Here is a 15,585-nt window from a genome sequence, read left to right as displayed (position 1 = left end):
ATCTTGACTTGGAAAAACGAAGTTTCCCAGAAGCTGCAATGCCAGTTGAATACAGTCTCAGTGCTTCCATCCACCTTGTGTGTTGGAAGTAAATGACAGAAGTTTGCTTAATGGGCTGACATGCACTGAATCATTTCAGTTGTGTGTCTGAAAGTCTTCAGGTCTGTTTCAGTGTCATTCTCTAGATCTGCATGCCTATGCTGTGCGATCTATCAAGAGGCATTTAGTTCTCTGATTTCCATTGAACTGACCTGGACAGTTTCTTCGTCTCTTTAGAGAGATGAAATCAGAGCAAAGCTAGCTTTCTGTCCCTTGCTGAAGAGATACTAGAATCCAAAGTTAAGTGTATCATTAGGCATTAAGTATGTCGTCCAATGACCAAATACAGGTGGTATTATTCTGTGAGATGTGACATAAAAATGTATCTGTTTTTAATCCAGGTCAGGTTGTTTGCCCACAGAGTAGTGGTGGAACAGAGCTAACAGCTGATAAACCAGCCCAAGAGTCCTTCAGCCAGAGTCCCTTAAAATCGATGTTGGTGATAAGTGGTGGAGAAGGATATATTGACTTCAGAATGGGTAAGAAATACTAAGCTTAAAACCAGTTGTAACCTCTTCATACTGAAAGGTCATGAACCATGTAATAACTTCCATTGTGATTGTAGAGTTCATTTGTGTGGTCAGTCAGTGAGTGGTCTTCACTGAGCAGGTGCGAGGATAGAAGTATCTCTGTTCTCCCCAACGTACACCTTCAGCTTACTCTTCTTTTCCCAGTAAATGGCGACCTCTGAGTTGACTGTGTAAAAAGGTTTATTTGAAATTGTCCTTTGGAGTCATGTACCTCCTTACCATTTATGCTTTCAGTCTTACTTTGACAGGTTAGTCTTCTATCTCAAACTGCTGGAAAATATGTCCTTAGTTACTTAAATATGCAGACTGACTACAGAAAAAGTCATGTATTATGTGAAGAACATTCAAACTAAAATTTACTCATTTTGGAGTGAAAAGGGAAAAAGTAGTTCACTGTTACCTTTGTGTGCCCTTCTTACTTTGATCACTGCTTTTTTTGAATAGTGCTTTTGCATGATCTAGTCCATAAAAGATTTCTTGTGTAAAGATTTTTTTTTTTAATTGAAGTTGTTGGAGAAATACGACAAAGTGAGAGTGGTTGTGGTTCTGTGCTTAAAATCTGCAGCTAGAGACCTTGACAAAAAGTGCCTAAAAAGGAGTCACAACTCCTAGACCTGGTTTTGACCCTTTGCCTAAATCTATCTATAGTGTTTTTCAAAAACAAACAAACAACAAAAAAACCACAAAAACCACTACAAAGAAAACCCCATGAAGGCCAGCCCAAATTCTGTCATCCCACTCGTCAATGAAAAACAAGTTCCTGCTGGTAATGCCGGTGGAGTTACGCGGGAGGCAGGACTTGAGGCAATTCTGTGCCACACTGCAGCGAGTACTAAAAATGCTGCACTTGTTCCAAGCAAGCTGGTATAGCCACATACCGAATGTGCATTTTGCTGTCCTTGTGGCATGATGCAAAGCCATGAACTTAAGTGTCAGTACTGTGCCTGCATTAGCTCAGCCATGACCACGTTAGTGTGGCAAACTGGCTCAAGAGCAAGTTTAGATTCCTCGGACCTCCAAAGTAGTCTAACCTGAAAACCAGCCAAACTGTGACTTGAAACCTTCCTGAAGCTGTAGGTCAGTTCCCGTTTCCTCTGATTAAACTGACCTTCTTCTGTACCACAAGACTGCCTCTGTATTGAGGCTTATTACTGTCTACGTGCAGTTTTGTTAGTGGTTAGTCTGTCACCTTTGATCCGAGTCAGCTCATGTCACCAAGGGTTTAGACGCAGTTACAAAACTGCTCTTCTCTTTTGAAGAGCAACAACGGAGAACAGGCTTAAGGTGGTTTTGTGCCAGCATGTGCAAATTGTGACAAGCGAGGACAACTCGAACAAGAGGAAAGGAGGAGGAAGGTTTATCACAGGCATGAATGTTGCATTGTTTCACTTGTGCTCAATTACTGCTCTTATTTCCAGAGCACTTTATATGGTTTATGTGTTTATGCTAGCCCACTTTCTTGTAGCATAACCACCTCCACTTCTGCCTGAGAGGTACTGCAAGTTTGCAAATTAGGTGCTTGTTTCTCTGCCTTAAAGAGTTACAAGTAATGTCTAGAATATGGATACTTATGAAACTGCAGTTAATTTTTGGGGCTGGACCTGAAAAACATGACCATCAGAATACTAGGCTCTGAAATAATTACACAACAGACTATCAGTTTATAATATATATTCACAATCTTGAATATGCTTTTATAAGAGCATATGGCAACTACTGTCTTTTATGGTGTCTTCCTTGTAAACCTAGATGTCACTTGTGTTGATCCTTTTGGTGTTAATGCTGGTTTTTATTGTCTGCCTGAATCAAAGCTGCTGTTTTTCAGGTGATGAAGGTGGAGAATCTGAACTCCTTGGAGAAGCTCTACAACTTGAACCTTCTGTAGCCAAAGCTGAGAGGAGTCACTTGATAGTGTGGCAAGTAATGTGTGGCAGTGAGTGAGCCTGTAGGATGCAGCTGGAGACCTTAAAAAAGAAAAAGAAAAAAAAAAGGCAAAAAAAAAAAGCTTCTGCATGTTTTTTTTATTTTGTGAAACCTGTTTCACTACATGATGTTGAAGCATTTCTTTGCTGTTTAACTTTATATTGCAAATCTGTCATACCTTTAACTATACAGGAATTAGCTTGTGCTGTTTTACTGCACCCGTGTTACATGGAACAGTATAATGAAATCAGATCTTTCTCAAAATTGGTGTGCACACCATAGTAAGCAACTGAGACATTAGTTTTACTGTACCACAGCAATCTAATGTAGTTCACTTCTTTGGTAGTCTCACTTGAGTTCAGCTTTATTACAACTGAGCTTCATTTCACTGCATAATGCATTGAGTAAAACAGCAAAGTTATTCCCAGAGTATTAAAAAATTGACAAACTATAAGATGGATTATTAAGACTCATCCAAATATTCAGTGAGGGCTAAAGCAAACTGTAAATTTCAGCTTTTATTTTCAAACCTGGAAAATCTTGCTTACGTAGTGTATATGGTTTGTTACATTCATCAGAATTTCTGGGGGGAAGAAGGGATTATATAGGAATTGAGATGACAATATTTAAATAAAATCACATGTTTTCACTATTGAACCTTAAAGTTTGAGAACTGCTGCCCTCAATAATGAGCAATTTTGAGCATAGTGTTTTTCCATTTCCCTGACATGGAACAACTCGGTTTCCAAAGGGTATTCTTAGTATGATTTAAATTTGAAAATAGATGTAAAATTCTTGAACAGGGGATGTGTTTTTTTTTCTTTTCTTGTCTTAACTCCTTATGTCCTAAGCACTAGAATGATCTTCTCTGCCTAGCTGGTCAAACTCATGAGGCACTACATGTGTGAAGGTTAGAGACCTCGATTAGAGCATGAGAAAAGACTGAGAGTGTACAGGAAAAATGCATTCTGCCCAAGTGAGATTGTAAAGGAACTTTAGTGCCAGATAATTAGGTACAAAATGTATTTTTTTGTAGTTGCATACCCCAATTTAGTAAAAAAAAAAAAAAGTTGAGCAACGATGTTAGCAGGTAACACTAAGATTGAGTAAATTGATGAAAGTCAGGAGACTCTAATATTAGGCTGACATTCTGTCTACTCACCATCTATTTTTTTAACCATAAGTGTGAGTTGAAGACTGTCTTCCTTTTACATTGAATTTCCTACATTAGTATCAGACCTAAGTTAAACACTTCATGATTTCTGTACTTCAGAATATTTTAAAACCCAGATTTTGCTCTTTCATTTTGTCTGGAAAGTAAAAGTTTTGAGGGGTTTTAATAAACATCCAGCACTTGCCCCCAAAAGACTGGGACTGTTCTGTTCAGGTTAGCACAGAAATTTAGTAACTTGATTATGTGAGAGAACTGAACAGTTTCAGAGAAGTAAATATAGAAACACTTTTTTAAAACTGCCTAAACATTTTTATGCAATAGGAGCAGTTCTGGTCTATCAGGCAAACATGTGTTTATATATTTTCTTAATTTTTTAAATGAACACATTTAGCTGAGGTCTATTGTGTAAATATATATTTAGGCAGCTTTTTCAAATGCATATCATAGCTGATAAACCAGAAAAACTCCATTCAGGTCTATTGGTTAGATTTATATGTATAAATACTTTTTAAGCAACATATTTTGTACACAGCTGTTCCTCTCGTAAATATGTATTTAGGACATGAACTATGTAGTAAAAATCCTTATTAAAGATGTCTAATATCTTGGTAGTATTTTTCTCTTCAGAATGCCAAAAGTGATGAGAGCATGTTGTTCATAATTTGCTTTCCAAATTCATCTTTAACGTCACTCTTAAAGTACTTTGGCTTAAATATAAAGTCTGGGAGCTTTTTAAAAATTATACAAATACAGAAAGTAAACTGAGTAAACACTCTTAGAAAGACCTGTTTAAAACTTACATAGACATGTATGCTGAACCTGAGGCACATCTGAATTACGAAATTGGATGTCTACGAAAAATGCTGTCTAAACTTTTACTGTTGTGCAGAATCTTCACTGTGAGTGGTGCAGTTTCATTGCTTTTCCTGTCATTTTCTTAATTTTTCTTTTTTTCTCTTTGGAACACACAGTCTCCAAAGCTTTTACTCACTGGTTGATTGTCACATTCTCATGTTCTCAGAAAAAAAGCGCACAATTCTGTTCCTTGGTTCTTGTATAGCATTTTATTTGTAATTAGTGATGAGCCGTTTTCTCTGAACGGCTTTACTGCTATCAAATAGAGCAGTTCAATCTGGCAAGTGTGTACCTGGTCTTTTGCCAAATGTATCTGGTCCACCGTGCCATTTTAGTCACCTCAGTGGGCCAACTCTTGCAAATTTTTCAGAGAATGATTGTTTCTGTCCAAAAGTGGAAGGGTTTTAAGGAAAACAGTAGGTTAACTGTGTACCACTGTGGGTGTAGATAAAAGGCATGTGCACTTCTCTGTATTTCTCATTAAAAAACTTTATCCCCTGTCCTAAGGTACAGTAGATTAAATAGGTCCCTGTTGTCATCACAGCACACTGGGTTTTATAAACTCTACGTAAGGTCGCTTTGAATGGTGAATAAAGCACGTGAAACCCCAGGCATGGAGATGACAATACACTCCTACGAATCCGTCTCAAGAATGTGTTCATGCATACACTCATGTGATTAAAGCATCATATAAATAGGAGCTAATCTCTTGATAGCTACAGCTTGTTAATAGTTTGGAAACATTTCGAGCACAAGATATGCAGCACATTACTTGCCTGGGTAAGGGTGTTTGCATGGTAAAGGTGAAATGCGTTGTATAAGCTGCTGCATTGTCCATTTCTTGTAAAGGTCTTCCTGCGTTGGATCAGATAGAGCTGGCAGAGCGTAGACACTTTATCATAGGCTGCCTTAGTAACAAACAAATGTTAAATCTGTTTTATTATACTAACTGTTCTAAAGAACGTGTGTCTTTTAAAATGCTGTGTAACTGAATATTTATTTCCATGTGAGTATTATAAAAGTTACCAAAGGATTAAACCCGACTTAGCACTCTTGTAAGTGGCCCTGTTGAGACAGGGTCTTGTGAAGGCCCTGCTCTGTAAAACAAGACACGGTAAACTCAAATACGGTTCTTTAGGGAAATTAAATGTTTTTTCTAACAGGGTTATGCCATATTGTAACAACCTATGTTGCACCTCAAAGCATTTTTCTATACACTAAATGTCTCTCCTGCCCTCTAACAAGATTAAGTTTCCTTTATTAATTTTGTTGATGCACATTTCTCAATCTTTTAAGCATATATTTTAAACATTTTATGGTCTGTAATTTTTGAAAGTTTTGTCTGTTGGACACTTTACGCTGAATTTTACTTGCCTCTGTAATCCGAGATGGATCCTACAGCGTTAAACTTGCTGTCTGTTAAAACTTGAGGCTTCTTTTCTGTGAGCAGAAAAGCTCATATAGCAGTGTAGTTATTTCAGTATTTATTTCTATTATTGAATCCATGGGGTTCAGAATGTAACTTTGTACATGAAATATATATAAATATGTATATGAAACATGCATCGGATTGGTGTGTTCTTTGTAGTCTCACGTTAAGCTCGGAGGTTTTTGATGCTACTAGAAGGCATGGTAACTGGGTGTTTTCCAAATATTGCCATCATAAATACAGCTTGTGTAATCCTTCTATCTCATACTGGGCCTAAGCAAAAATCTCTGAAGGAAAACTTTGTTCCCTGACTGGCTCCCAAATGATGCCACGCTGTCTTTGGCTCTTAGGTGGCTCTCAAACCCGCTGATTCATAGGTTCAGAATCTAGAGGAGACCCGCTTAACTGCAGCTCAGATGAAGTAGGTGCTGGCACTGGAATTTATTTTTCAAGTTTTCTTCACACCTTATCCAAGATTCATCTAAGCTCAACTACACGATGGTTGCTCACTGCACAGCAGAGGAAATACTGTATTTATAAGGCAGAAGAACAAGGACTCCATAACAAGAGATACATTTCTACTGCAGAGACAGAACACTTGGCTAGAACCAGGTTTTCATTTTTTCCTGGCTCATCTGCCACTTTCTAACCACATTTGTCCCAACAATTTATCTTGATTAGTATGTAACAAGTGGCCATGCCACTGAAAATATTTGGTTAACCTTTGTTATAATGGATTGAGGTGTCCCCCTCCTCCTGCAATGAAAACACTCGGTCCTGCTGTGCCTGGGGCTCCGTGCGGGCAGTCCCTCGCCTTGTCTGTGTGAGTGTGCAAGCACATGTTACTCTCGCTTCCCTCCGGTTGGGGTGAAGGGCCCACAAAGTTGTTGCTTTGAATACCTCCAGGATGTAAATGCTTCATACTCGCACGTGCAAACACGGGAATCATTCATGGTTCAGAATATGCAAAGTGGACCGTTACCGGTGTTGCATCAACTTTAAATTTTATCATCTTGGTGCTTAAAAAAAATATCGTTTTGTTCATTTGCTGGAGTTTCATTGCAAGATGTACTGACAAAACTTCCCTCTCCTTCACAGTGTTTATTCTCGGGCTGTGTCCATTCACATGCACATCGCATCATTGTGCTGTGCTAAGACTGTGTGTGTGTATTAAATAGGAAGAAACATAAATCTTTACTCTGGAAATGTTGAAGCTCTTTTGGCAGCCCCTCAGGTCGGTGGGTAAGTTTTCAGATCCTGTATTGAGAGAGAAGTGCGAAGAGAATTGTGAACTAGGTTAAGGTGTTACAAATGATATTTGGAGACTGAAGTTTTAAGCCATTATAAATAGCCAAGCCCTTCTGCAATGGACATGGTGATAATAGGAGAAGCACTTACGGTTTCTGTAGAAGATTTTTAAAAAGATATCCCAGTTGTATCAGTCTCCTATAAAAAGAGGTATTAAAATCAAAATACCTAGAATGTTAATACAGGAAGTGAAAATGTGTCAATGTGAATGTTCTTTATTGGAAAATACTTTTTTGCAAGAAACTAAGCCTGAAACTTAGTGAGATTGAGGTAATTTCCCTTTTTCTACACTGGTATAGCAAACCAAAATGAGGGATGCTTTTTGCTATCACCCCGCTTTTTCAGCACCCTGTAATCTATTTGAAAGCTATTTGAGCAATACAGTCTGTTTAACATTATGATGATCTCTGATGCTCAAGTGCCCTTAATTCTACTGTAAAACAAGCTCTGAGGGAGCCTTTTGGCCTTGCACCATACTCGGATTCATGGCCTGGCCCTCAGGACTTGCTGCAATTTTGCATGGTTATAGTTAACTTCTTAAAAAGCTACTTCGAGATGACAAACCCAAGTATGCAAATTGCCTTCCTGCTTTTCAAAAACACTCTGTAAAGTGGTGGGAAGGGACCTGATGAGAAGCGATGTGGATTGTTGCTTGCTATTGTCTGCTTGTGAGTGTAAACAGGATGGAAACCCCCAGGCCTGGTGTGGTCTGTTGTGTTTAAACACAAGATGGTGCTCTTACAGTTCAGTGACAACATGGACACCTCGAGGGAGAACTCACGCTGGAGTATTCTCTTCTCCCTGCCTGTCAGCATCCATGTTTCAGGTTTCCTCTAACATCTCTTCAAGGTGAAGATGTGTCAGGGGTTAAAGAAAGGAAAGGAGAATCAGTCCTTGACCATCAGGAGGTTCAGCCGATGCCTCTCCCTCGCCTTCACCTCAGTGGTGGTGAAGTCGCGTTGTGGGGATTTGTTTGCCACAGGTACGGCCCCGGCCCTGAGGCCGGCTTGGAGGCAGCTGCTCCCAAGCTGGGACCTCTTCAATCCATTGCACCTAATGCTTAGAAAAATGAAAGGAAAAAGGTTTCTTTCTTTAAAAAAGATCATGCTGAGCAGGCCCTGTGGCCTAGCCCATGGGAAGGAGCTGGGCAGGGTGGGTGCTGCCTGCAGTGTGCACTGGGGCCAAGCAGGGGTTTTGCAGCATCCCCCTGCCTGCCCCTTCCTCAGCTTCAGGCAAGTCCTGCTCTGGTTGGCAGGTGGGACATTAAGGACCCCCCCTTAATTCAGACCCTGCCTGTAGAATGACCGTTTGAAAGCTGCGCACATGTAGCAGCTCTGGCTGCAAAGGTGAGGGGGCTGGTGCTCTTCTCATCTTGCCCACCCTGAGACCAAGGGCTTGGGGACACGCAGGGGGTTTCTGCAGTGACGGGGGGGGTTGCTGCCATCACCTGCTGCTGCTTCCACCACTGCACAAAATGTCACTGTGCCCAGGGGCTCCGGCTTTGTAGGCTCATGTCTGGAGCTTAAATAAGGAAGGAAAAAACCAACCATACTGGAAACCTTCCCAGACTTCACATTTGCTTTTCCCTTCCACCTTTTGGTGTGTGGGGCCGACGTGGGGAGCACTGTGGCCCGGGGGGCCCTGCCCCAGCTCTGCGCTGGCAGGGACGGAGCTGCTGCCAGCTGGGTCCCATGTCTGGACAGTGTGGTGGCAGTGGCAGTGCTTCGTGATGGTGTCATCGTTACACTACCTCATAGCCTGGTTTGCAGATATGGTTCTCGGGGTGTCCCTTTAATATAAAATCAGGCTGATGTTTGCTTTGAGATTAAGTAGGAAAAAAAAAAAAAGCTGATAGGTGCTGCAGTGGGTCAGACCACATGTCCTGGTGTCCTGTCTGATGGTGGCTGAAAGCGAATCCCTGGAGGAGAGAGCAAGAATGGGGCAGACCCGTAGGTCACCTCGAAGCTTGCTACGCTTTCAGGCTTGGAGTCTCAGTTTCTACCTTGTGGAAACAACTGGCTTGATGGAAAATGGGGCAACTGTCTGCATCCCAGGAGGAATAAAAAGCAGGAAATCAGAGAGTTCATTGGTTCGCAAAGGCAGCTGGAATAGCGCTGGATACTTCTCTGAATGAGGTAAATACTGAGAATGCGATAAAGCTTTACACTTCTTCTACAGTTTCTGTTTCTTTAGCCGCTGCGCAGCCACTCTTGGTAGGTGCTGTTACAGGGTTGTGAGTGCCAGGCATGGCTCGGTCCCTACTCGCCTGGGGCATTTGGTTTCTGCTCGCAGGGACAGCAGAGAGCTGTCTGCAGGGATGAGAAGCATGTGGATCAGGTGTGAAGAGTTTCAGTCTTTCAGGCCAGACCTGGCAATGGTTTGGGGTTGGTAATTGCACAGGGAAATGGTGTTAAAGTCTGATGGGGGAGGCTGAATCCAGGAGAGAAAAGGTGCTGAGGACTTTTTTGGCTGCTAATTGATGTGTTCAGTGACAGAACAGCAGGATATGTGTGTGGGCAGAGAAAATTGAATTCTTGTCAAAATTGCCCAAAAGGTAATGAAAATGCCTGAGATAAGAGAGAGGTGAATTGTGCAGCATCCACAAAACCATTAGAGTCCGGTTGACTCACTTGCAAATAAACACTGTGTGGGTGCTCACTGGCAGAAAAAACTCTTCTGCCCTTTGCAGATGTGCCTGTATCTCATTCCTCCTGGGAAGGAAGGAAGGAAGGAAGGAAGGAAGGATGCTGCAGCCAGGGTCCCTGTGCCTTAGCCAGGCCTCAGAGATGCCAGGGGGAGCAGGATCAGCCCCCAGCAGCAGCGTTGCAAACTTGAAGCACCAGACACAAGGTGCCCATCCTTGCCTTGCTGCAGGGGGCTGTGGTCTTCCATGTGTGGGAAGAGAAAAGCAGAAAGGACATCTCAAGAGGGGGAGGTGGCACCGGGAACATCCCTGGCAATGTCTGACCGGCAGTACCATCGCTATAAAACACCAGGACGGAGAGTAAAGATTTCTTGCAACAGGGGTAAGGAAACAGTTTTGCTGCCTTTTGGGTGATGACATGCTGTTAAACCAAATCACCATCAGCCCTACACAGCAAGTCAGATGACCAGCTTTTGCAAGCGTTTTTAAGAGTTGTTTCTCAGCCATATGGCTGAACTTTTTAGGGTTCTCGGAAGGTCTTTCACCGTAGCAACCCACATCTGCAATAAAGCCCAAAATGTCAACTTTGGGCCAAAGCCATGGTTGAACTGCTACAGTGAGCTGTGAACAGAGAGGTGGGTGTGTAGCTCAGGTGCAAGGCGAGGTGGAGCTTGTACCACGAGCCCTGTGGGGCTGGTCCTCCTGGGAGAAGTTACGGCTCCTCAGACCCTGCCAGTCCGGGCTCTGCTACGGTCCTGGTTTGCAAGACGCTCAGGGCTCTGATGGTCAAAAGCCATTTATTTGGTATTGGGAAGGCAAAATGCCTACAGCTGGCCCATTCTCATGAAAAGGAGTAGTTGTAACTGCTGTGGGGCTTATCGGAGAGGCCAGAGGCATCTGAGCCCCTCTCGCATGACAGCAGCAGAGAGGGCAGGGGAGGTGGTTCCTCACCGTACCGGGTCCCCAGAGGCGATCGGGGCAGCCAGCCTCGCGCTGGACGTGCCCTCGCAGTCCTTCAGCCTGGGAATCATACAAATGGGTCAGAAACGGGGCAAAAGGAACCATGGAGGAAACTCTTTTTTTTTCATGGAGGAGTGAAAAGACTTTAACAAAGCTTTCCCTGAGCCAGCAGCAGTGTTTCGGGCCGACAGCAGCACTTGGGTATTGAAAGTGTTCCCATTTTGTGAGCTGGGTTTTGCAAGCACTTTAAGGTGTGATCTTAAATGAGACAAAGGAAGGACAAGTAAATCAGAGTAGATCCTAAGGAGTGTTTTCAGCTTGTGAAGAAGGAAGGCCAGCACCACTGGCTGGGCTTACCCTGCTGATGAAACAGTAATTTGTTTCCCTGTTCCTCCCATGGTTAAAGCAGACTTCGCTGGGCTCCTTGCACCTTGAGCATGATCTGAAGTGGGACCCTGATTCTTATTGCTTGCTCAGATGGTGCTGCTTTAGGCTGGTATCTACATGCTATAAATTATAGGTCTGTTCTCAGGCTGATCCCCAAAAGGGAAAATCTGAGCTAAAGAGCTAGTTGAAATGGTCGTGGTTCACAAAAACTGCAGATCAGACAGGCACAGTTCGGAGGTTTTTCAGTGCTGGTGGTCTTTCTGGTCCTCCAGCTGCTCTATACCCAAATATTGGCCTTAAGGCACCGTTCACAGCATGCCTTCCTCCAGGGAAGCTTTGGTGTTTGGACAATAGACATGGGTGTTTTTGTCAATCTCTGCAGCTGCCGCAGTTTCCTCTCTTGTTTGTACAAATTCCATTTTTTAAGTATCTCACACCCTGAGTGTGCTGAACTTGGGCAGTTCTTGTCACTTCTCATCAAAAACTAAATAAATCACTGATGCAGCAAATCCTGCCTTCCCCTCCAGCCATGAATCACCCTGCACAATGGCAGCGACTTTCTCAAGGGTACTGAAGTTACTCACCAAGCAATTGAGATGAAGACATCCTGGCCTGCAGCTGGCTCAGATGGAGTTTGGGATTATTGAAACTTGGGCTGCTTTGGCCCAGAGGTGGGAGCTGCTGTGTGGAGGCAGCCGGGTCCTGGTGCGGGTGCTGATGCAGTTGGAGCCAAACAAGCCTGGAGGATTAATAAACCTTGGGCCTCGCAGATTTGGGGCATAATGGCCTAGTCCTGAGAGGAGGGCACTGATTTGTATCGTGGGTACAGTCCAACTGGCTGCACGCCCTGCTTCCGCAGTACTGCTCGGAGTTCCAGCACAGGGTGGGGAAGGACGGGGGTAAATCTGGGCAAATTCCAGACAGGCAGAACAACACCCCACGGGTTGAAGCCACCAGCACTGGCTGTAATCAGGGGGTGTTGCTCCTTAATGGAAGGACGTGTCGGCACTGGACAAGGACCTAATCTGCAGGGAAGCCTCCAAGGTGATGTTGGCATCACAGCAGCCTGTGATGGAGAGATGCTCTGGGGTCATCCCCACAGCTCCAGCATGGCAGCAGAGAAGCTGCAAAGCCCAAGGTCGCCTCCTCTCCAGGACCAGCTCCTCCTGCAAGCAGAGGCAGATGCAGCCCCTCTTGTAGAATTTACCTCTTCAGAGATTTTGACTTGCTGTCACCTAAAAGGCTGGACGAGGACTAAGAAAGTAATACTCTCACTCTCCCTCCTGGCAAACACCTTGCATCCAGGGCAAACACCAAGGGCCAAGACTGGGGTGTGTTTTTTTCACTCAGCGCAGCCATGCTCCTCGTGAGAAGCTGAACGTTGGCTCTGCCCAGCTCTCCTGCATCTCAGAGCAGACGCCCACCCGCCCTCTAAGTCCCCGTCTCTGAACCCTCCAACTGCCTGACATCACTGCGTCTTTAACAGAGCCCAAATAAAGAAATGCTACAAAACGAGCTTAGCAGGTCACTGGAATAGGAGCCCTATCCAAGGCCAGTAGTAAATAAAGTTACATAAGCCGGTAGGTCATAGCTCTAAGCCTTTTATAGGCCATAAATCCACATTTCCTGGATTTTATAGCTTCTGGTTAAAAATATAAAAAATACTATGTGATTGGAATAAGCCAGCTGATCGTCTCTTAACACAAATAGTGTGCTGGGAAAAGCTCCTCATCCTGCAAACAGGTGGGTGCACTCTGTGGGAAGCCTGGGGATGCTCCTAGAGGAAAGCTGGATGCAAGCAAAAACTGAGGCACTGCCCTGTAGATATCTGCTGTAATCGAGGGACTTGGCCAGCGCCACATCACCATATGGTGACACAATGTTGTGTCCTCCCTTTAAATAGCGTCAGCATCCGGCACCTCTATTTCTGCAGGTTTTATGGCTGTGGAGGGTGCAAGAACCTATTGGCTTTTAATAGCTTGGAGTTGTTTAGAGATTTTATTTGCCTGACAGCACTGTGCTTTCTGTGATGCTTTAGGAGGTGTAGTAATTAAATGTTTTAATCAAACGCACCCACCTGGGGAATGTTAAACATTTTCTATTGGTAAGTGCAATTCAGGGATCGTCCCGGTCTGTTCGGGACTGTGAAGAGCACTGGAGCTGAGCAAAAAGCCAAGAGCTGAGCTGATGGCCCAAGGATGGACACCCAGACTGGGCTGTGCATTGAGCCTCCTGGAGTGGGCTTCAAATTCAGTATACCTGCTAGGTGAGTGGCTTTGAAACCAAGGTCTCTGTGGGGTGCTTGAGGCACCGGGGACCCTCCTCCCAAAAATGACCCCTAAGCTCGACTGCTTCAATCCTGCAAACTTCTAAGCATGCATGTAAAGTCGCAGCACATGACTTCAATGGGGCTATTCATGTGCCCACGGGAAGCATCCGTTTCACTTCTTGTGGGATTAAGAATGCTGCAAGCCTTAAATCGAGGGCATGAGAAAGGAAGAGAGAAATCAGATTTGTCCAAACAATACCATGAGTTCCTTTATCACCATGGAGGAAGGACAAGGGTGGCAATGATGACTTTAGACTTCAGGAACTTTGGCAAATGGGCGAAATGTCTTTGTCTTTCTTTCCTCCTCCTCAGTGAAACAACATCTTCACAAGCCAGTGCTTTCTCATTTCTCAGCAGATGAACATTAGATTTGCTCTTTCTCACTGTGTCTGATCATGCTGGGCTGGGTCACTGCCCTGCGCAGGAGCAAGGGGCCATTACCCAGCATGATACACCTCTTGGCAAATGCCGAGGTGGTCCACAAGGTTTCTAAGCCATTTTTCTCCTGTCTCTGCTGCCAACTTTGTTATAATCCCAGTTTTCCATCTTCTCCATTTGACTGGTGTCTGCACAAACCATGAGACATCTGCTGCTTCATTTTAGCCTATTCGATGGGCTGGTCAATCCCTCTAACATTTGGCTCATTTTTATTTCCTACCTTCCCCACTTCGTTCATGAAGTTTTTGTATTACCCCAGGCCTGTGCTGTATCATGTGCTGCCCCATAGCTCCTGCCATTAAACCCAGTTACAGTATTCCATGCTCAAATGTCTGGCTCAAGAATGGAGCCTTTAAACGGATCACTCAGCATGAACATATATTTCTATAGCTAAGGCTCTGTGCCCTAAAGAAGACAATGAATAACTGTGATTGTTAACACAGATAACTAATTTGGAAGCTGCAAATGGTTCATCTCCTTCCCAAACCCGTTCCTGCTGAGGGATCAGCATGAAGCAAATGAATGTTTCTCAGCTTGTTGGTTCCTTTCTTCCTCTGGTTGCTCTCCCCAGAAATCAGGTCCTGGCTTGCCCTCCCTGGGTACCACAGCGGGGCTTTATTTGGGTCAGTTCACCAGAGTACCAGAAGACACGTTAAAAGCAGCAGTAGCTGGCTGAAAGGCCTCCATGTCTTTTCTGGAGGAGAATTAAGCTGGAAGAGGGACCTACAGAGGCTCTGGAGGGATCTGTGTTATGCCTGAGGCAGTTCACCTTTTCTCACCACTGACTTGGGAGTAGATTTAAATGTCACAGACAAGGCATCCCTTCATCCGGGGCTTTCCAGGAGGTCACGCAAAGCCAGTGAGGACAGCCTCACTCGTTTCAAGTCAGTGTATATGGAAAGCAGTTTTATTCCCTTTGTATTTGCAGCAACTTCTGGAGACTGTTACCGTGTCTCCCTTGGTCTTCCACAGCCTACAGACACTTTTCTCTCTCCTCACAGCCCATGTTTTCTGATCATTTCCATCTCTCTCCAGACTTTGCCTCCTCAGTTGTTCAGCCTGAGCAGAGCACATCCAACCTGTGACAGTCCCCACGAGGTTTCCTGAGCTGTGCAGCATAGGGGACCCTGCTGAGCCTGCGATCCTCCCTTGCTCCCTGGTCTTTTCCTGAGGATCTCCTGCCTGCCTGACTGCTCCTTGGCTGTTATTTTTGCTGAGAGGTTTTATTTTGCATTTGTGCTAACTTTCAGCTCATGCTGCACTTTGACTCATTTTAATATTGTTTCTATCTCAAACCTACTCCTTGTCACATATTTGGAGAGTAGGCAGGAGACATCCAAGAATCTGAAGCCAAAAATAGGGAGAATGAGAGAAAATAAAATTATGACTTTCAGGCTCTTCTGACTCAAACCAGTCTAGCTGTGCAGCCGCAGCAGGTCCACAGGGCACCCAGCGGGATGCACCCTTGGGGGATGCACCCTTAGCCATGGCCGTGCAGCCCACATCAGT

The 15,585-nt window shown here is 44.1% G+C and overlaps 1 protein-coding gene across 7 annotated transcripts in view; it reads left to right on the top strand.

Moving 5' to 3' along the window:
* The window catches only part of SPAG9 (sperm associated antigen 9), a 65,072-nt gene extending 58,928 nt beyond the window's left edge, over positions 1–6,144 (top strand). For all 7 annotated transcript variants that reach the window (XM_074889507.1, XM_074889506.1, XM_074889512.1 and 4 more), the window contains 2 exons: positions 441–578; positions 2,455–6,144. In XM_074889507.1, the coding sequence (XP_074745608.1) occupies positions 441–578; positions 2,455–2,570 (254 nt within the window). In that variant the 3' untranslated portion in view covers positions 2,571–6,144. The remainder of the gene's footprint in view (positions 1–440; positions 579–2,454) is intronic.
* The last annotated feature ends 9,441 nt before the right edge of the window (positions 6,145–15,585 follow it).

The sequence above is a fragment of the Strix uralensis genome, chromosome 19 (assembly GCF_047716275.1).
Source record: "Strix uralensis isolate ZFMK-TIS-50842 chromosome 19, bStrUra1, whole genome shotgun sequence".
Taxonomy (NCBI): domain Eukaryota; kingdom Metazoa; phylum Chordata; class Aves; order Strigiformes; family Strigidae; genus Strix; species Strix uralensis.
The sequence above is the reverse complement of the archived record's forward strand: the minus strand, read 5'-3'. Positions and strand labels throughout refer to the sequence as shown.